This window comes from Myiozetetes cayanensis, unplaced genomic scaffold, assembly GCF_022539395.1.
Source record: "Myiozetetes cayanensis isolate MyiCay16 unplaced genomic scaffold, myiCay2020 scf10, whole genome shotgun sequence".
In the NCBI taxonomy this organism is placed as follows: Eukaryota; Metazoa; Chordata; class Aves; order Passeriformes; family Tyrannidae; genus Myiozetetes; species Myiozetetes cayanensis.
In genome coordinates this window covers 1,116,609-1,137,528 of record NW_026086605.1, presented here as the reverse complement: position 1 = coordinate 1,137,528, position 20,920 = coordinate 1,116,609, and the positions used below count along the sequence as shown (strand labels likewise).

The window sequence follows — 20,920 nt, the reverse complement described above, 5'->3', positions numbered from 1 at the left end:
ATCCATTCGAGAGCGGAGAGGCGGTGTGGGATCCCAATCCCCCTTTATTCCATCCATTCGAGAGCGGGAGGGGCGGTGTGGGATCCCAATCCCCCTTTATTCCATCCCTTTTCCAGCCGGGCCTTCGGCCTCCCCCGGGCGCCGCCAGGGGGCGCTGCCGGCGCGGGGCCCAGCGCTGCTCTGAGCGGGGCGCGGGCCCTGCCCCTACCGGAGCGTCCGCGCTCCGGGGAAAATCCGCTGGGAAAACTCGCTGGCGGCGAGGCACCGGGGAACGCGAGGCACCGGGGAACGCGAGGCACCGGGAGACGCGAGGCACCGGCGGGGACGGACGGCCGCTCGGCCGCACCTCCCCGCCGCCCCGCCCCGGCGGACTACATCCCCCAGCGTGCCCCGCGGCGCCGTGCGGCGCCCCCGCCGCGTTGCGCGTTGCGCGCGGCCCGAGCGGGGCTGTCCCGGCCGAGCCCGGCGGGGCTGAGGCGGCCGCGGGCACCGGGCCGGGAGCGGGCCGGGCATGGGCGGGAGCTGAGCCCGGCCCGCCATGGACGAGCACGGCGGGCGGGAGGACGGCATGAAGGAGGAGGAGGAGGAGGACGGCGGCGAGGCCATGATGGACGACCAGAACCACAACAACTGGGGCGCCTACGGGCGGTACCTGCTGGAGGAGCGGCTGCTGCCGCCGGCGGGGCCGCCGCGCCCCGCGGGGCCCGAGCACAACGGCGGGGCGGTGCGGGGCTGCGAGCCGGCGGGCTCGGCCGGCAGGGCGGGCGCGGCCGGGGCCATCGCCGCCATCAACATCAGCGCCTCCACCTCCAAGTTCCGTGAGTCACCCGCGGACCCTCTGCCACCCTGCTCTGCCCCTGCCCCTCTGCCCCTGTCCCTCTGCCACCCTGTCCCTCTGCCACCCTGTCCCCTCTGCCACCCCTGTCCCTCTGCCACCCTTGCCCCTGTCCCTCTGCCACCCTGCCCTTCCCCTCTGCCACCCTGTCCCTCTGCCACCCTGTCCCTCGGCCACCCTGTCCCTCTGCCACCCTGTCCCTCTGCCACCCTGTCCCTCTGCCACCCTGCCCTGCCCTCTGCCCTGCCCCTCTGCCCTGCCCTCTGCCCTGTCCCTCTGCCCCTGTCCCTCTTCCCCTCTGCCCCTGTCCCTCTGCCCCTGTCCCTCTGCCCCTGTCCCTCTGCCCCCTGTCCCTCTGCCCCCCTGTCCCTCTGCCCTGTCCCTGCCCTGTCCCTCTGCCACCCTGTCCCTCTGCCACCCTGTCCCTCTGCCCCCTGTCCCTCTGCCCCCTGTCCCTCTGCCCCCGTGTCCCTCTGCCCCCTGCCCCTCTGTCCCTCTCCTGCCCCTCTGTCCCTCTGCCCCCTGTCCCTCTGCTCCCTGTCCCTCTGCCCCTCTGCCCCTCTGCCCCTCTGCCCCCTGCCCCTCTGCCCCCTGCCCCTCTGCCCCTCTGCCCCTCTGCCCCCCTGCCCCCTGCCCTCTGCCACCCTGCCCTCTGCTCCCTCTGCCCCCTGCCCTCTGCCCCCTGCCCTCTGCCACCCTGTCCCTCTGCCGCCCTGTCCCTCTGCCGCCCTGCCCTTCTGCCACCCTGCCCTTCTGCCACCCTGTCCCTCTGCCACCCTGTCCCTCTGCCCCCCTGCCCCTCTGCCACCCTGCCCCGGCTCTGCCCTCCCCCTGCGCGGGTCTCGCCCCGAGAGCCTTCCCGAAGTGAAATCGGATGGCTTAGGGCGCCTTGGAAGGAGAAAACAGCGTTTCTTGCGCGCACCCCAACTTCTCCTGCCTTGCTGCCACGGTAGAGCTTGGGCAGGGTTTGGCACTGTTGCTTTTCCTGAAGCTTTTTCCTTCTGACTGAAAAAGCCCGGTGTGAATTGGAGGCCTGTTGGTGTGCAGAGCCCGTGGAAGGGCTGTTCTGCCCTGGTGAGGGACAGCTGAGCAAGGACTCGTGCCTCGTTCCGTGATGCAGAGGCTGCCTCGGACAGGTTATCCTTCATGCATCTTTCAAAGGGACCAAATCCAGTTCACCTTCCTTGAGACTTTGTTGGGACTGGGAGCTAAAATGTGTCTGTATAGGCCTGATGAGAACAACTGAGTGTTAATTTACTCCCCCAGAATAGAATCACAGGCTGGTTTGAGTTGGAAGGGGACCTTGAAGTTCGTCTGTTTCCAATCCCCTGCCGTGGACAGTGACACCTTCCACTGGACCAGGCTGCTTGGAGCTCAGTCCAGCCTGGCCTTGAACACCTCCAGGGACTGGGTTCCTAAACATCCTTTGCATGTAGCTTTTAGTAGCAATAGCAAACTTTTCCACTGTTTTGCTGAGCTAAGGTTGAGGGAAAGGAAGAATATTTTTTTTTTTTCTTTTTGCTGTACGTTTCAGTTCTACTTTTGTTTCCAGAAGTCACCCCTGTGGGCGAAACAGGCCTTGTTTTCTAATGGACTGTTGGAAAAGTTGGATTTGGGTTGTTAGCATTCCTAGCTGTGTAATTGCCACGATGAAACTGTGCTGGGAAGCACAGCTCTCTGTCCTTGCCCTGCCTGCTTTCCCCGGTGCTCGCTCACCTGTCGGGCTCCAGAGCCGATCAGGAGCTTGAAGCTCAGGCCTCTGGGTCCCTGCTCCTCTGGCAGCCTGGGTCTCGTGGCTCTGGGACGTGGCCAAGCCTGGCTCCTTTGAAGCTCTCTGAGCTCCCTGGCACTCTGTCTGCCTTGCCTGTCAGGCTCCAGGTACCTGGGCGGCTCCTGAGCACCTGAGGCCGCGGCAGTGAAATGTCGTTCAGCCTCGCTGACCCACGCTCTTGAACTCCCTCTTGGTTTGTCCTTCTCTTTCAGAGTGAGAAGGAGTTTTCAAGCTGGATCTCCACCCGAATGGGAAGGTGACTTTCCAGCTAATCCACAGTTTATGTCTGAGGGGGAGAAGAAGCTGCAGAGCACAATTTTGCTTAGGGTGTGGTTTTGGGGCTCTTGTTGTCGCTTCTCCAGCACTGGTATCCCAACACAGTATCTTTCTGATGTTAAGTATTGTTTTAAAGAAAAATACTTTCCCTGCACAATACAAAGTTGTCTAATCTTTGTTGGTTAGAATTTTGTGGTTTAGATAGTTGTGATGGGACATGTGTGTGAACAGAACAAGTCTGGTGAGGTAGCATTGACTGAGGAAGTACAGGAGCTGAGTTGGGATGCCTCCTGTTCTCATCCTGGCTCTGACAGAGCATCCCTTAATATCCTCTGTGTCATAAAAAGGAGAAGGGTCACTTTGGCTGTGATTTATGGTGTGTGTGCTGGATCCCCTCCTGCTACTCTGTCTCAGTTTTGGCAGAATGTGTAGAGAAGCTGACTGTCAGTCTTAGGTTTGATGGGAACTTTGTCTGTGTCTCTGCTGCACGAGGAAGTTCTGCAGTGGAATGAGCAAGGACTCGTGCCTTGCTTGCTTCATGAGCAGAGGCTGTCCTGGACAGGTCATCCTTCATGTCTTCCAAAGGGGCCAAATCCAGCTCCCTTTCCTTGAGATTTTGGTGAGACTGAGAGCTAAAATCAGATAGAATAATGCATAGTTCATGTAATAGCTTTCCTTCTAGTTAAAGCAACTTAAGAAAATCTTCAGTGTTGTGGTAGACTTACAACTAAATATTTACAGTTGGTCAGTTTCAGTCATATTTACATTTATTTGTATTTACATTTGTAAAGCTGTGGTGTTATGAAAAGTATTTTTCAAGGGTCGTGAGGGAGAAGAGTAAGAGCTTTAAATACTTTAAGAAAAACTCTTCCATAGCAGTAATTGCAGCATAACTCAGTTGTTGTGAGAAGTGAAGAGTTTTCTTCTTGTTTCCTTCATCCTTTTCAAGCAAGGATGGTTATAAATGTCAGTGATGCCAGTTCAGTGCCAGTCCTGTTTGGGACAGGCACATGTGACTGTGTGCATTGGCACATCCATGGAATCTGTTGCCTTCCCTGTTGTGTAACGCCGTGCAGTGAGTGTGTGTATCCCTGCCTGTGCAAATGGGCTGATGAAGAGAAAGTTCCTCTTTCTAACCAGTCTTATTTCACCTGAGAAACACATGATAAAAATAGAATAGGATTGAAAACAAGCACGGGGCAGACTCCTGAACTTACTGAAGTGTGCTGGGATGTGCCAGGCAGGGGGGAGAGCAGAATCTACTGTGTAAACGTGAGCATGAGGGCTGAGAAGAAGCAAAGCACTGAGCCACAGTCTGCAGATTTGCCTTAGGCATCTGCCTGAGGAGTTTGCACACTTTGGCAAAACATTTCAGGATTTTAGGGTGCGCTGCTAATAAAGCAGGAGAGTTTTGTATGTGCGTGCCACTTAGTGAAATGCGGTTTCTGAAAGGTGCTCAGCTGCTTATTTCATTTTTAGTGTCAGAATAAATGACAGGTAATTGTCAGACTGATGTCTGCACACTTGGCAGTGGGTCGGATTAGCCATCCTGCTCTGTGCCCTTGCTTTTTAACTATAGATAAGGGTGTTTTTTATATGTGATCATAGTAAGAATATTGAGTAGTTTTTCAGCTTGTCTCATCTAAGTCAGTTACTTTTATTTTAAAATTAATATTCTGTTCTTCACAACCTGTGCCATTACTGTTTCAGCCTGTGTTTTGAGCAGTGTGTGAAGTGTTACTATCCATTTCAAGGGGATGTATACCTGCTCTTGGGTTCTGTTTGTTTGTTTTTTAATCTTAGTGGGGTTTGGTGTTCTCATTGAAGTTGATATCGGGGAATTGGGGTAGCTTGGAGCAGGCTGTGTTTCAGTTATGGCTGTGATACTGAAATATCTGGGTTATGAGAGGAAGCTCATGCATATTCTTTTTTACTTAAATGGTTTCACTGCTGCATTTGACTTCAACGCTTTTTCTTTTGAACTTTTTTTGTATATGGAAAAGCAGCAGTTGCTGCTCGAGCTTTACTTGTGAAGTCTTTTATTCTCTGGAAAATACTGACTTCCTTTCTGTTTTATCAGGCTGATTGCTCTCCCACCCCCACCCCAAACTTGCTGCAGTTGGATAAAATAGTGCATTCTAGCATGTTTGGTTACAAAATATCAGTATCACTTCCCAGAAACCAACGAAATTTCAACAAAATGAAAGTGGGCTTTCCTTGTGATAAGGGAACAGAAGCTGCTGGGCTTTTACATCCTGAGTACCTAATGTAGGGATAAGCATTTAAGCATGGCATCCTAAAAAGATGGAAAAGTAAAAAAGGAGTCTATGAAAGGGCAGCCTGTCTTTTCTTGCTGAGGATCTGGAACTTGTTCTGGCAGACTTTGCAGTTGGAAGGTCCCATTTTTAAGCCATCCTTCACTTTTTTTGTTGTGTAAGCACTGCTAGAAAAAGGGGAGTTCACTAACTGGTGACAGTTATTAAAATTTTAAAGTAATTTGTTTTTTGGATTGGAAGAATAAAAATAGTGATTATTTGGTGTGTAGTCTTGGACTTTTAGCTATATAAATATTGTGGTTGGCTCACTTTCAGAACTCATGTGTGGAAATCGAATTACACAGTACTTGTTAGAGACTTTTGAATGAGTGAAGCTTTTCTAGGATTTATCTGAAATTCACTGTGAATTTTTCAGTATTTTCTATGCAAGTCTCCCAGGGCTGTTCATGAAAGTGTTTTGCCCTTTACCTGTGCAGTGTGTCTAATGGGCAGGCCTTCCTGTCTGCAACTTCTTTCTTTGTCCATACCGTAAAAAAAAAAATAAAATTAACATCTCAACAGCCTTAAAAATGATTTTTCAGCGTTCTCAACTCTTGCCTGACTTACTGCTCCTCTCAGCCAGCCGTGGGTGTACATTCACACAGCCCTAGCACAGACGTGGGGCTGTGACAAGCCAGGCAGTCCTGGGAGCAGTCCCTGGAGAGAAGGTGTTTAACCTGCTGGGACTGAACGTGGGCTGGAAAGACAGAGATTCAAACCCTTGTGTGGCTGTGGAGTCACCTGTGCAGGAAGGTGCAGCTGGGGAGCCAGGAGGAAGATCAGGGAGCGAGTGGGGAATGCAAATTTAAACACCTCCTGGTTTGCCCTGTGTCGATTCTTATCTGGAAAAGGAGTATTACTGTGCCTGCTAGAGGGGAACTGGAAGAGGGATTCAGAAAAGTTGCCTGGAAGCCTAACTGCTGTTCAAGGGAAAGGGAATTGCATCAGCTTTTAGACCAGGGGATCTGCTGGTCCCACCAGAGACTTGAGAAAGGAATAAACCTGCTGGGAAGGAGGATTTAAAAAACTGCCAGTCTTGGCCAAAGCTTATTCTCCTGCATGTGAGGACCCTGTGCTAATGTTTGATTGTGGGCTGCCACAGAGTTGCATAATTTATTAATTTGAGCTATTCTTTTAAAATAAATAAATAAATAAATGTAATAACGATAATAATAATTATTATGTTGTGTTGTTGTTATTATGGTAGTAATCCCAGAAATTTGCTTTTTCCTGCTACTTAGGCCCCAGAGAAATATCCAAGCACTGATTTGGCAAGTTTTCTGATTTGCCTTTATTTTCTGTAAATAAAAAGGTACAAATTCAAGCCTGGGCTTGAGTTTTAGATGAGGTTCTCTTAGTGGAAGTGAGCTGTTGCCAGTTTTTTTGGCCAGCTTATCGGTGTGATTCGAAATTGCAGAGCATTTACTTGCTTCTAATCTTTTAGATGAAGTCACTAAATGCAGTTTTGTCCCTTTTCTTGCAGTGATGAATGTTATCACAATTGAAGACTATAAGAGCACATATTGGCCAAAGTTGGACAGTGCCATAGATCAGCTTTTAACTCAGAGTCCTGGTGACTACATCCCTATTTCCTATGAACAAATATACAGGTAAGGAGATATTTTAAGTGCTGTGTTATTTTTTTTCCTTCTTTAAAGTGAAATGTCTGTTTTACCTTGCAGCCTATGCATATGTCTTGCTTTGTATCCTCGAGGAGGAAAGCGGGAAGGTTACGTGAAATAAAACATTGTTAAGTGGTTGGAATGAATGGATAATAAATACATAAGCTGGTGTCCTATATTAACAGAAATAAATGCTAAAGAATTCAAATGCATCAGTGCTTAGAGCACCAACATGACCCTTTGTCTCTGTGGTTTGAAACTTTGGATTAGGGAACCAGATAAAAGAAAGGCAAGTGTTCAGTTCCTCTTAGTTCCAGCTGAAAACTTTAGTAAACTTCCTCTTTCCAAACTTTTGGAACTGCTGTTACCAGGGCTCATGTATCATCATGTGTATAAATAATCAGAGGGTCATTTGAATTTAGAGAGACAGCTTTAGTACAAATAACCAAAATCCTTTCCCAGCTGGAAATCCCCAGTGTGCAAACTGTTTTCAGTAGGAGCTAAGCTCTTGAAAGTCATCTCTGACATAGCAAATCTGCAAAATTAGTGGTTTCATACCTTGAGTAGATCTACACCTAGTTATGGTTTGCGGATCACTGCAGTCCATCCTTGTCACCTTTTTACTCCTCAGAAGGTTTAATTATTGAATCAGTAATGGGTTTGGGGTTTCTCTTAGATAACTCCTATAAATCTGGAACACCTGATGCAGGACTGTACCAATATCCATTGCATGTATTTTACTATTACTAACACAAAAGGTTTTCTATAGTTTAGTGTTACTGGGAAAGCTGGCATGTCAATTTTCTTTTAAAAATTACATCTGACTGTAATTCTGACACAGCTTCTAGGCCAGTTCTTTAGTCTGAAAAATGGGATGTTTCTTGAAGTGGTTCAAACAGCTAGCTTTTTTTTTTTTTTTTTTAAGTAAAACTGAGGTGAAAATACAGTAGGTTTTTTGATCTTGATGTTGAGTACAGGAATCGAGGTTTGCATAATGCCAACTCAAAACACATTATTAGATACCCAGACTATTATATTTGCCATGGTCAGTGATAACTGTAGGTGTCTATTCCCCAGCAGTGAAAGGTAGGAGACAACTTCCAAGGGGTATTTCCTATGGATCAGTTTACCTGTGAGGTGTCAAAGTGTCATTAATGACTGTTTGCAGCTTTGATCCAAAGCCTGCCTGTGCACAGTCACTTCCTGTTGCAAAATGTTGGATATCCTGGCAGAGACATGTGAAGGAACCTCTGAGATGAGGAGAAAGTGGGCAGTTAGGTTGTACTTCTGGCAGCCTCCACTGGCTCCCAGGTGCAGGGCAGGCAGTTTTCTGCTCCTCAAGGCAACTTAGAGGTATCAGATATTCATCCCTCTTGTCTGGTGCTTACCTTCCAATGTCCTCTGGGGTCTCCCTTTTCCTGAGGTGTTTGGTTATGCTGGAGAACTGACAGGCTGGTGACTGCTTTTGGGTGTTAGCAGGGGGAGGATGATTCACAGGGTCAGCCCACAATCAGGAACTGAAAACGGGATCTTACAATGGGGAAGGAGCCTCTAAATAGAAGAGAACACAAAAAATAAGATGTAAACACGCCCTGCACGCCCATCCAAAGGCTGGTGTGTGGTTACAGAATGTATTATTACAGGAGCAGGTGCAGCAGTAGTGTGGGTAACACCCAGCAGAAGGGTGCTTTAGATTTCAGTTTGTTACATGCAGATGAAGCAGTCAGCTTGTGGAAGTGGCTGTATTTGGTTAGTTAGGGAGCACACAAACGTGGGGCCATTTGCTGTGCTTGCCCAGCTGGCTGATTTGTCAGAGATCACAACAGCCAGTCTGCTTTTATTGTCACTGTTTCTCTCTTTGATGCAGATGAAATTGGCTCTTACCAAAAGCATCATACCAAAATGTCTTTGGCACTTGCTTCTTCCGAAATAGGATCTGCTATCAGTAGACATTATGTGAAAGAAAAAGGACAGCTTTGACTGGTATTATTTAAATAATATCAAATTGCAGATGATAGTCAGTTATTTTTTAAATGCAGTTATAGGAGAGGTGTGGGTGTCTTTTGTTTTTTAAGAAATAGCATGGTTCACCAAATGAGCAGACTCTGCATAGGGATCAGTGCTGTATTTTGGAGTGTTTTGAAGTTGTCAGAGGGAATAAATACAAACTTCTTAAGAGTTACTGCTAATTCACTTGTAAAAGCTTCCTCCAGAAGACTTTCAGAGTTGCAATTGTTGAATGAGAGCATTGTCTTGGTCTCTGAAGGCTTGAAGTTGGTGCCCAAGCTCTCACTTGCATTAGAAAATTTCAATAGCCCACTGATGCTTTGATGCCATCATTGTAGTTTGCCTTTGTCCCCCCTTCTCAGTAGAGAATTGGAAAGTCACAGTTCCCCTGCAGGACCCAGTGTTGCTGTCTTGTAGCTTTAGGCTTTTGGTGCCATTAAAAGCCTGCACAGTTCAAGTGTTGGACTTGCCCAAGGTAACAGGTGAAGCCCTCCCGTGCCTCTTGATTTTTGGCAGCTAGATTTCAAAATGCTGACTTCAAAGAATTAAAGAAGAATAAAAGCTGCTTGGTACAGATTAGTGTTTGTGTTAGTCCTGATAATGATGATTGCCTTAATAACCTCTTGCTGAAAGTAATACATGTGTTTGTTTTACAATGGTTGTAAATATGTTTTCAATAAATAGCTTTATTTTGCAGATGTTATATTGCAGTATGAGAGCATAAAATGTTCTTAAAAAAAACCAAAAGTAACACTGAACACCGCAGTTAACACAGCCAAACCATGGAATGTAGAATTAAAATTTTATTGCTTTTTTTCTGCATCTTTCTGTATTATGGAAGTGTAGGATTTTTTAGAACTGAAGTAACTAAGAATGGAGTAATGTGCTTGAGTCTGTAATTTTAGAACTGTTACTATTTCCTTTTAAAACTTACCAGGGTTTTGATGCAACTTCTGACTGCTTTTCTAGAATAGTCATACAATCATTAAACCTGCTTATTTTAATGGGCACTTAATTTACATAGGAGAGACAAAAGCCAGAATTAGGAATGTGCTGTTGACAGAATTGTCCTGGCTGTTTGGAATTGCACTGTTAGGAGAGCTCACTGTAAGTAAAAATGAGAGTGGGGATGGGGAATGGGATGAACACCCTTGAGAATCCAGAGATGTGAGAGTCTGCTGGAGCTCATGCCAAGCTTAGGACTGTATTTAAAAGTTCAGTAATCTCTCAGTTAACTCTGTTATCCTCTAGATTGCAAGTGGTACAAACTCTTTTGAAGTCTGTTCCCCCCACTGCAGACTGTTGTGAGTTCACTGTTTGTTCTGTGTTTGTTTCTGCAGTTGTGTGTATAAGTGTGTGTGCCAGCAGCATTCGGAACAGATGTATAGTGACCTAATAAAAAAGATAACTAACCACTTAGAGAGAGTCTCAAAGGAGCTGCAGGTAAGAAGCTGCACAATCTAATTCTGTCTTTCCTGGGTTCTGGGAGTGTGTCAGAACAGCATGTAGGTGGTCTGTGGAGGAGATTGCCATTAAGGCTGATTTACAGTAGCCTACTAAATTGGGGACTACTTCATTCACTGTTGGGCTGTCAGAATATCCCCTGCTAGATCCAGTTGCATGGCACTGCATTGGCCTTGGTGACCTGAGCCATGTGGAGAGCAGTGCCTAAACTTGAATATGTAATACAGAATCAAAGCCTAGAGAATGGGAAACCTACAGCACAATCTGGGATGTAAATGCTTCGGCCAAACAGGATTTGTGCACGGGGGTGAATGTCTGTCATTGCTGTGTAAGGCTGTGGAAACTATTTATGGTTCTTGTGCACCACAGAAGGGAATATATAAAGGGAAAAAAGTAAAACTAATTAAATATGGGTTGTGAAATATAAATTAGGAATTATTGCATATGAAGTTTTGTGTTACAGTTTATTCTGCATTTTTCTTGCCTATCTCTAGATGTCAGTGGTTTACAGCAGTCCTAATACTTGTATATCCCTCTCCTTCTCTGCATCTTATTTGTGCATCCATGACTGTGTGCATGTGTGTTCCTTGTTGAACATTCCTTTCAGGCTGGAGTCTCCAGGCACGTATGTGAAGTGGTTATTGCTGCAGCAGCAACACTGTTTGATTTTTCCCTACAGCTTTTGTCACTTCCATGACAGATGTCTGAGTTCTGTACTGCCTTGCAGTGCATGAAGTGGAGATGCCAAATGCAAAGGAACCCTAAACTACAGCAGCTCCCTCAGTGGTTCTAACGCACTGATAATTAATTTCTGTCAGTCAAAAGCAGTTTTACTGCTTCAGGTACTTCTGGCTAAACGTGCATTCCCACAGCACTGTGATCTCTCTCGTGTCCTTTTGGTTTCACTCTTTTCCTCTTGTGGCTTTCCTTATAAAGAAAAATAACCCCCCAGCATTTAATTGGCATGGTGTTTGACTAAAACATCTTGAGCTAGGTTCTTTCTTCCTTCCTCTTTTCCATTCTCTTTGTTCCTCATGGAATGACAGCCTTGCTGTTCTGTAAAAATTGGTTAGAGTAGATGAGCACAGTGTTTAAAATAAAGCCTTTCCTTGGTTCTGCTGAGCTGGTGCAGCCTGTACGTTTTTCTTGTGAGAACTGTGATTCATGGCAGCTCTACAGGTTTGGCCAGTTCTTCTGATACATCCCATGGTAATATCCTGCATTTGCTGTAAATTTGGGAATACCCCAAATTCTTTACTCTATCTTAGTCCTTCACTGTTTCCTCCAGAGTTCCAAAACTGAGGCAGCTCCTTTTAAAGTTTGCTTTAGCACATGTGAGCAGTAAATGCTTGTGCCTAAAAGCAAGGCTGCCTTCTGAACATCAGCTCGTTGAAAGAATAATTGAGACAACTGTTCAGTGCAATCTGTGGCTTGCAAAAGGCTCCTTGTGTAGGTCAGACACACCTGTAGTATAACATGATACCATCTTTGAGTGTTGATATGGGAGTTTTGTCTGACATGAAGATGACTGCTTTTGGGGGGTAAAGATCTTTTTTGAACTGCTTGAAGTAAAATTCGTGTGCCTCAGAAATTGTTCTCTAAACAAACTTTTAGCTATGGGTTGGGAAATTTGCTTTTAAGAAACTACTGCAATGTATTTTATTATCCTGATACTTCTTTGATCTTAATACATTTTGGTGACATTCAGTTGAAAATGCAGTTCCAGATCTTTAGCAACAACAACAAATTACTTTGTAAATGTTGGTTGCTTGGAAGTTTCTGCTTCACGCAGGCAGACAATAAAAACCCCTATATATGTGAATTCTTTTACTGCACAATATGAGGTATTTTGCTTTCTCTGACATGAGCTCATTCTACCTGCCAACAACATTTAAGGGAGTTGCAGAGTTCTGTTTAGTTGGCAAGGTGTGTCTTGATGCAAGATAAATGTTTTTTTTTTTACATGCAGAGATGCAAATGTAGCCCAGCAGGAGTGCTGGTTTGTGTGGGAAAACGTGATTATAAACTGAACTGGCAGGCAAATGCAACGTCTTTTCCTGGACAAGCCAAGCAACTTCTTTGTGTAGAAGTGCAACAAGATAATGGCGAGTGGGTTGCAGAATATCTGCATGTGACCAGCATGCCAGAGTCAGTTTGCAGTGGTGGCAGAGGTGATGTGAACATGTGGATGGGCTGATGTGTCCCCTGCGTGTCAGACACTGGGTGAGAAGCAGTGAGTGGTGCTTGCTGAGTAACAGTGTGTTTAGATGAGGTGAATTACTCATCAGCAGGCCATCAGCTTTTTGATGTGGGGCCTCCTATATCCCGAAACATTTCTAGCTCCCTCATTACTATGTCTGAGTAAATAATCCTCTCTTCAGACTCTGTGGGGAGACTCAGAGCAAGGATTGCCTTCCTTCCCTGCAGTCAGTGTCTGAACACCTTCCCTGCATTACTTAAGACTGAGTTTTGCCATGTGGAGCTATGAGTAATTGAGAACTAAATTTCCCTAATTCTTGAGTTGATTGGAATTTGGGATTTTGTCTGCTTAAAATAGAAATGTGTGGCTGCAGAAGATACAAATTGTTTCTTGTTGTCCTCGTCTGTGAAGTATACAGGCAGTATACAGATGATTTTTCTAAGATGTTGTATTTGGAAACATTTTATTGATAATAGAAATAGTTCATTATGTTATGGTTGAAAATAATGTCAGCTATTTTTGTGGGTAAGTGCTGAGTCATTCAGATGCATGAGATAGGGTGGATACACAGGCATATGCTTTCAAATTCAATACACCTCTCTTTAAAATAACAAAACTGTGTTTGCATTAGGCACCAGTGTTTCTGGCCTATCTTTTTCTTATGTACTCTGATAAAAGGAATTTAAAATCAAGTACTCTACCCATTACATACCTCTTCAGCAAAAGACACTGGAAAGTACTCAAAGCACTGACAGTCAGAATGCACTGTGGCTTTGAGCTGGCCTGTTTCAAAAGGAGCTTTTTTTTGTGCAAGTGCAGTGGAATATTCTCATTTTAGTTAGAATAATTTCAGAACTTCCTTTATGAAATGACTGAGAGCTGAAAACCTCTTATTTGTCATGTTGCACCTTTTTTTATTTAGATAAAAGAGAAAAAGAGATCTGTTGTTTTCTGTTTGTGGTGGTGGGTTTTTTTATAATTAAGAACTATATTTTTTTACATTCTTTTTTTACAACAAACATGACTGAACTGGTGTTGGAAGATGCCAGCTGGTGTTGGTAGATAATTTGCATGTCTGCTGTTTGGCCCCAGGACCTGCAGATTTAGAGTCTTTGTTGTGCAATGCCAGCAAGTTTTCCTGCCTGATATTAATCCTTACAACTTCTCAGCCTTCTGTCTTGTCAGCTCTCAAACCAGTCGGTGCAGTGTATGAAAATATCATCTCTCCTGTTGTTTCCTTGGGACAGTATGCAGTGGAGTGTGGGGAATGAGTGTTCTAGGGTGCTCAAAGAATCACTGGAAAGGTATTGGAAAAAGCAGGTTTAATGTCGAAGTGAAAGTGTGACAGAGTTCATTCACTCTACCCTCTGCTACAGGGGTAAAGCACACAGAGAAAAATCAATCAGTCTAAGACTAAAATCAACACAAATTATCTGTGTGGAGGCTGGGGATAGGAAAAGGATAAGGGTAAAAAGGAATAAGGGAGACCCTCCCTTTAAGTCACAACATTCAGGGTGGACCTCCTTGCCAAACTTCTCCTCAGACTTGGCCAGCAGTTCAGGTCCAAGTACAGCGAAAGTGAGAGTTGGCTGGCTCTGAGAGGCCCCAGAAAGAAGGAGGTGCAGCCTGTGGTGGTCCTGGAGAGCCCAAAGGGGCATTAACCACCACATCAGGTCCTGTCAAAGCCACTCCACTACTTAGAGGACTGCCAGACCTCTGGGAACTGAGTTCCTTGTAGCATGTCACTGCCAGTTGTCATCTGTTTTCAAATTCAGGTTAGCAGTATCTGTTGTGGACAATCTGTCCCTTCCTTGCCTTTTCCTTTCTTATTTTCTGTCTCACGCTTACTTTCCTCTTGTCCCCTGTGATAATGTGGAGTTTTCCTCCAGTGGTGAGGAGCCTGTCATTCCCTGCCCCTGCTCTTTCTGAAGCACTAATCTGATGAATACAAATTCCTTATTCCAAGCTTCAGATGAGGTTCTCAGCTTCCTGACAGACAGTTGTGTAATGAAGCTGAAGTGGCCTGTCACGTTTGTGAGCTTTGTATGCAGTCAGGGGGGTAGAAAAATGCATCCAGGTAGTGCTTTGAGGGACTGGTAAAACTGAACTCCTCACTGTGGGCTGTTATGTGCTGAGTGCCATCTCATAGCAGCTCTTGATATTTACACTTTATTTTGCTCCAGATTGTTTCACAGGTGTATTTTGCTTTCCTTCCAAGACACACTGCTGATTACATGACCTTTATGTGGTGCTATATTGTAATTGAACAGTTATGCCAGCCTGTAAAATACAGCTTTTGACATCATCATTTGTGGCTGCTTTTTGTGTAAACTGAGTAAATCAGGTTGCTGATAAAGGTATGGTTAGGATTTAGTCATGTACTGATGGGAAGCTGGTTATTTGCTCCATCCAGGGGCAGAAACCCATTCTTATTATGTTGTGTGGGCTCAGTCTGCCCTGGTAGCTAAATAAGAAACACAGGGAGCCTACTTCACAGGTCATGCTCATCTCTTGGAGCACAGAAGTCACCCCGAAATTACCTCTTGTTAATTTGAAATTAGGTGATTCCCTGAAATAATTTTGAAAGTTGACGTAGTTTCTCAAAGATTTATGTAGAAAACAAATCTACCTCCTTTATGTTCTGCCTTTAGAGAAGGTCAGAAATAGAGGTGGGGATTGGAAACTGAGAACTTGCATTTCCTGGCTCTTCATTCTAATTATGTAAATCATTGATGTTTCTTAGAGTCTGTTTGGGTCATCTATTAATATCAACAGTTCATTTTTCAAAGAGGGGACTCAAACTGGGCATTTATCTGGTCCATAATATTTAAATGGGAAATAAAACACTCTTAACCATTCAGAGCTGTAGGCATTTATCCATCAGTTTTGCTGGGAGAACACTGATTAATTGTGTGTGAAAAAAGTCTTTACTGCTGTGAATCACAGTGAACTGAATCAGATCAAATTTGAACTCAGATGGCATTAGAAATGTTTGTGTCTTCCTGTGTGGCCATGAGAACGTTGGCTGCCAAACTGAAGAAGATACAGGGGTCCCCATATTGCCAGAATTGCAGGCTTGACTAAGAGGACACAGTCGGCCTTTCCATGAATTGTGCTTTAGTGTGGTGGCTGGATTTTGGGAAGGGTGTTCATAATACATGTAGAATAATGTCTGAGGAGTAGACCTGGGCATCACCTATATTGCAAGGCAAGGGAAGCAAATTTCCTTGAGAAAGAACAAGGGCTGGTTTAGAAGATTCAAAGCACCTAGTTGAACAACAGGTTAATTTGTGGAGCCAGAGCCATTCCCCCTCTCCACTTGGCAGGCGTGGGAGAGGCGCTGCAGCACGTGCTGGCATTTTGGCAGTGAGCGTGTTCCCAGCAAAAGGGGACTGCCCATTCTGTGTGGGAGTGTAAGCTTTCCTGAATGCATGGCTGATTGTGCCACACAGCTATTCATAAACAGATTACCTTGGTGTTCCTCAAGCACTGTTGTCTCTGCTCCTTTCTTGTAAGCCTTTTCTGGTTGTGTTGAGCCAGCAGCACGTCTGCTGATTTCCTTCATGTGTTCAGCTAAAGAATGATATTCACACTGTTTTTCAGGCTGAAAAAACCCACATCTTTTTCATGTATACAGTTTCTTGACCACAAGTTCATTGAAATGCCTAGATATTGGATTTCAAATAAGGGAAGGGTAATTTAGTATACTTGATTTCCAATGGCTTGTTTTGTTTGACTGTGTCTTATCTTGCATGTCATCCTTTCTCAGATGTGTTTTCTTGTTACTTCTCATTTCTCTTGGTGCTGAGATGTCCACTGTGATGTGTAAGGAGATTTAATATCAGCTTTTAGACAGCAACCATAGTATTTTATGCTGAGAAGCAGTTGACTCACAGCCAAGCTGAAGATGATAAGCAAATGCAGCTTATCAAACAAACAACCTGAAACACACCAAAACCCAACCAACAGGCAAAAAAAGGCCTCCCCAAACCCTGAATTAACATTTTGATAGAATTGAGGAGGAAGATCCTCTTCCTTCCTGGAAAACCTTAGGCTAGCAGTGTGTATTTTTTCTTTCTTTGAATAGCTTCTGTAATACATCCCTCAGGTAAGATAGGAGTAGATTTAAAGATTTAATAGTTGCTGGGGAGTTGTAAGAAGTAAATATCATGCTTAATTCTGACCCTTCCCCCTGTAATTAAAACAGTTGGGTGTATGTGTTCTCTTTTTCTGGACTAGGACAGGGAGTGAAAACTGTCAGCCTAAGCAGTTGGGGTTTTTTGGTTTTGGTTTTTTTTGTTTGTTTGGGGGTTTTTTGTTTGTTTTTGGTTTTTTGTTTCTGTTTTTTGGTTTAGTTTGGTTTTTTTTGATTTTTTTTTTGTTTTGGTTTGGTTTGGGTTTTTTTTTGTTGTAATAGCTGTATCTGAATAAAGATTTTCAATGTACTCTAATGATGGCCATTTAATAAAAAAATTGCAGCAACTTCTGTTTACTCATGAATTTGATGCCATGCACTGCTTTTTATTTTATAAAAGTCAAGTAGTTTCTATAAAGCTAATCCAGTTACTGTATTATAAATGTTAGTGCAGAGATATGGAGAAAGTTCCTGTGCTCAAACAAGTAATTGCTTTCAGGCTGGCAGTTTGGAGCAGCTGCACAGTAACATTGGGATGAACAGGAGCAGATGGTTCTGTTCCCCCCACACAGATTACGATAAATCAGAGCTGAGCTGTGAAAATACTATTGATTTCTCTTTGGCTTGGGTGTTTTGGTAGTTTACAAGTCAAGCAGTAGTTGAGGTGAGTTTGATTGTCAAGCTTGCTTTTTTTTTTCCTTCCCTGTTGGTGGTTTGACTGTCGAGGCTTGACATGAAGCACTATCAGGAGAATAAAACTGAAAGGGGCTGATAAAGCAGTTAACACCATAATTTCTGTTTTGCAGAGGTTAAAACCAAGGCCTGATATTTGCCTGACAGAATGAGTGCTTCCTCTAAAGCTGTCAGGACCTTTCTTAGGTTGTTTTTTTGTCTGTATCTAGAGCAGTTGTTTCCACGTGGCTGCAAGGCAGTGGTGATGGTAACAGCTTCCAGGTATCCTTGCATTCAGGCTTTGACTCTGGAGGTCATTCTCAGGAGGCAGCTGGGTGGGCAGTTGTTGTCCCCTCGTAAAATGTCTCTCTTAGTCTCTGTGAGGTGAGCTGGCAGAGTTTTTATCTGCAGTGGAAGAAGAAGATCCGAGTCCTTAATGTGCCCTGTAAGAAGAGTGGCAGACTGAGGGGATCCATTGCCTGCAGTCTGTTCCTGGGATTAAATCACACACTGCCCAGACAGCTTCTGTCTCTGTTTTTCCTTGTTGTTTTTTTTTTTTTGTTGTTTTGTTTTTGCTTTTGAAATGAAAAGGGCAGTGTATCAGTGAGAGAAGAGTGGTGCACTGTGTCAGGCTGCGGTCTCCTTTTGTCTGACGTGTTCTTTGAAGTAGAATTTTCCTTTTTCTTTAATCTCAGAAGCTGTATGCCGAGTCTTTACAAATCCCAGGGAATAACCATATTTAAAGTTGAGGTTGAAAAGGAGTGAAGCAGGAATACATACTGCTTAGAAATGCAGATTTCATTGCATGTTATTTGCAACAAATTATATATGTAATTATATATGAAAGGGAGTCCTTGGAGCTCATAGCTACTTTTATACATTGTTGGCGTTTTCAACTCAAATTTGTTTGGCCACCCTTGAGAACTGCATCTGCAATAAGATTAAAACCTTGTGATCAAAATGAGGAATAACCATATATAACCTTTGGCAACTGCATATGGAATAATGCTCTTTATTCCTTTGCCAGTTTTGCTTTCCTTTCTGAACTGTCTGCTCTGTATTGGTGTTTGCTGTGAAAATTACCCACGTGTTCATTAAGCATATTAAGAAGGAAGGCAAAAGAAGCTAATTTAAAGGCAAAAAACCCACTTTCATAAATTTAGAATACTTAATAGAGCAAAATATCAACATAAATTTGAACTGTTCTCTTAGGGCCCCTGGTGAATGTCCATACAAAGGCTGAAAACTCTGCTGTGTGAAGATAGCTATAAGTTCTGATAAGGTGGTTGAGGTGCAGCTAAGCCTGGAGTGTTTTTCATGCCACAGATGCTTTGGATTTAGGAAAATCTTTGGACTTGTTTTCTTGCAAGGTCCCAGTTACTGCTGTATCCTCTGTCCTCTTCGGGCTTGGTGAGTGCCCGAGGGAAGGCAGTTTTGGTTCCCAGCAGCAGCAGCACTTTGCCCGTGGGTGTGTGTAGGTGTGTGTGTGTGAACAGCAGGACCTCAGGCAGCCACCTAGCCCCTCTGAAAAGCCCAGAGCAGTGGGTGTGTGAGAGCACTTGTGAATGCTGCAGTGCAGCTCCCCTGCATGCCTCCACATAAATATTGTGGCAGAAGCACTGGTTAGTGCTTCCCATTTCTCTGCTTCCCTTCTCAATTTAATTCAGCTTGCTGCAGACCTTTTTAGCTTCCTTATCTCCTTCTTTGGGAAACAGGGTATTGTACACAGAAAATAGCCCTACAAAGCCTATCCTAAAGTTGGCACTTTGGGGTTTGTGCAGCAAAGCTTGGCTGGGGGCTCCAGGGGGATGCCGTGTGTTGGAGCACAGCAGGAACCTTCCCTAGGCCTGACCTGGGCCGCAGGGCTCTGGATGCAGAGCTCTGTCTGAAGATCTTGCTTCCTCACAGTGCCTCCAGCTCAGTCCCCTGAACACTTGCCCTGCCCTAGGTGACCCAGCAGAAATGTCAGAGTGTTTTCTCTCGGATGTGGAAGGTGTGGAGGGCAGTGCTCCCTGGAGCTGCCGGGGGTGCCCCTGGCCAGCTCAGGCAGAGCAGCAGCTTAACCTCTCCTTCCCTTCTGTGGTGTGGGGTGAGCACACACTGCAGCACCTGTTCACACCTGGTTAGGGGTTCCAGGCATGGCAGGGAGTGCTTTCTAAGTGAAGGTCTGATCTCTGCTGAGTGTTTTTATGTGCGTGTGCTCAGTGCCAGTTTGTGACAGGAATTCCGTGTTTCCTGCTGAATGGACCTTGTGCTGGGCACTGACACAGTCCTAGGCAAAATCCAGTTAGTGAGGGAAGATTGGTCCTGCTGCAGGGAGGTAGAGCAGAAACTCTGGAATGATGTGTGGCTGGCTTTGTGTGGAGCTGGTGTATCAAATGCTTTGTAGGTGTTTGAGTTTGCTGTGAAAGCGTAGCCCATGCTGTTCCAGATCTTTCTCTTGTTCAAATTACAACCTCACTTTTACGGTTTCTTGCAGGCCAGCCCTCCAGATCTCTATATTGAAAGATTTAACATAGCTCTTGGACAGTATATGGGAGCATTGCAGAGCATTGTGCCTCTTTTCATATATATGGTAAGTTTTAGAACATTCTTTTCAAATAAATATATCCATACGTAAGATGCTGGCTGGAAGTGACAAGAATAAAATGCAGCTGTAATGATTTTTGACATGTAAAACTTATGATTCATGCCTGGTGTTGCTACCTGCCTAACAGTACTGATCAAGTTGTATGGGGAGAGAGAGGAGAAGATGGCTTTCTTAAATGTAGAGTTTTGTAGTTCTTTCCTGCCCTAACAATTCTTTCCTGGGAGTGGGAAGAGTGGGTTTTATTGTGATCAGGAAAAAAACCCCATCCCAAATAATTTATTATTTATATCTTTTTGAACAGACATAATTTATTGGCTTTTTACATTTTGGCTTCTTAGTTTGGGCAGATTATGGAGATGAGGCTTTCTTGCTTTTAAATAGCACAGATTCAGATAAGACAGGAAGAAACATATATTGGAAATGTTTTTGTCATTTGATAAAGCAGTTTAGAGTGTTGAATGGATGAAGACAAACTTATGCTCATAGCACTGTCAGGCATACTTGGAAAGGTTCAGAAACCATTGGTTTTAAGAGTTTTTGTGTTGATTTTATAGTTTATGAAGTCTTTTATACCTCTGAAGATGTTTATAATTTGAGGGTTTTTTTGTCAAAGTGCCAAGATTTTTATTGATTGGGGGATTTTCTGTGGTAATGAATAACTTAAGCTTGATATTTGTCCTTGCATTGACCTCACTTAGAAATAATTTAAAAAAGACATATTTGTTGGGAAAGAAACTTTTCAAAAAAACTTTAAAGTGATTTACATTAAATAAACCTCAAACTCTTCAAAATGGCCCTCTTTGGTAGTTTCTCAGAGTTTGGGAAGCAGTATCTTTTGGAGGTTCTCCTACATTTCAGTGACTTCAGGTAGCTTGCTACAGTCTTTCAGTGTTGCCAAACAGATTTGTTGCATTAAGAGAGGAATTTGCCTTTCTGGAACTGGGTGACTCTGATCTGCTCTTTTATCTGGTTAATACAGAATGGCATCCAGTTGCTCCAGCATCAATTTTATGCTAAGGGATGTGTTCCTCTG

At 44.5% G+C, this 20,920-nt stretch overlaps 1 protein-coding gene across 2 annotated transcripts in view; it reads left to right on the top strand.

Moving 5' to 3' along the window:
* The first annotated feature begins 457 nt into the window (after positions 1–457).
* The window catches only part of CACUL1 (CDK2 associated cullin domain 1), a 43,353-nt gene continuing 22,890 nt past the window's right edge, over positions 458–20,920 (top strand). The window contains exons 1-4 of one of the 2 annotated variants that reach the window (XM_050338460.1): positions 461–818; positions 6,681–6,807; positions 10,167–10,269; positions 19,777–19,872. In XM_050338460.1, coding sequence (XP_050194417.1) covers positions 539–818; positions 6,681–6,807; positions 10,167–10,269; positions 19,777–19,872 — 606 coding nt within the window. In that variant the 5' untranslated portion in view covers positions 461–538. Of the gene's footprint in view, positions 819–6,680; positions 6,808–10,166; positions 10,270–19,776; positions 19,873–20,920 lie in introns of both variants that reach the window. The other variant, XM_050338466.1, reaches the window with a different exon arrangement.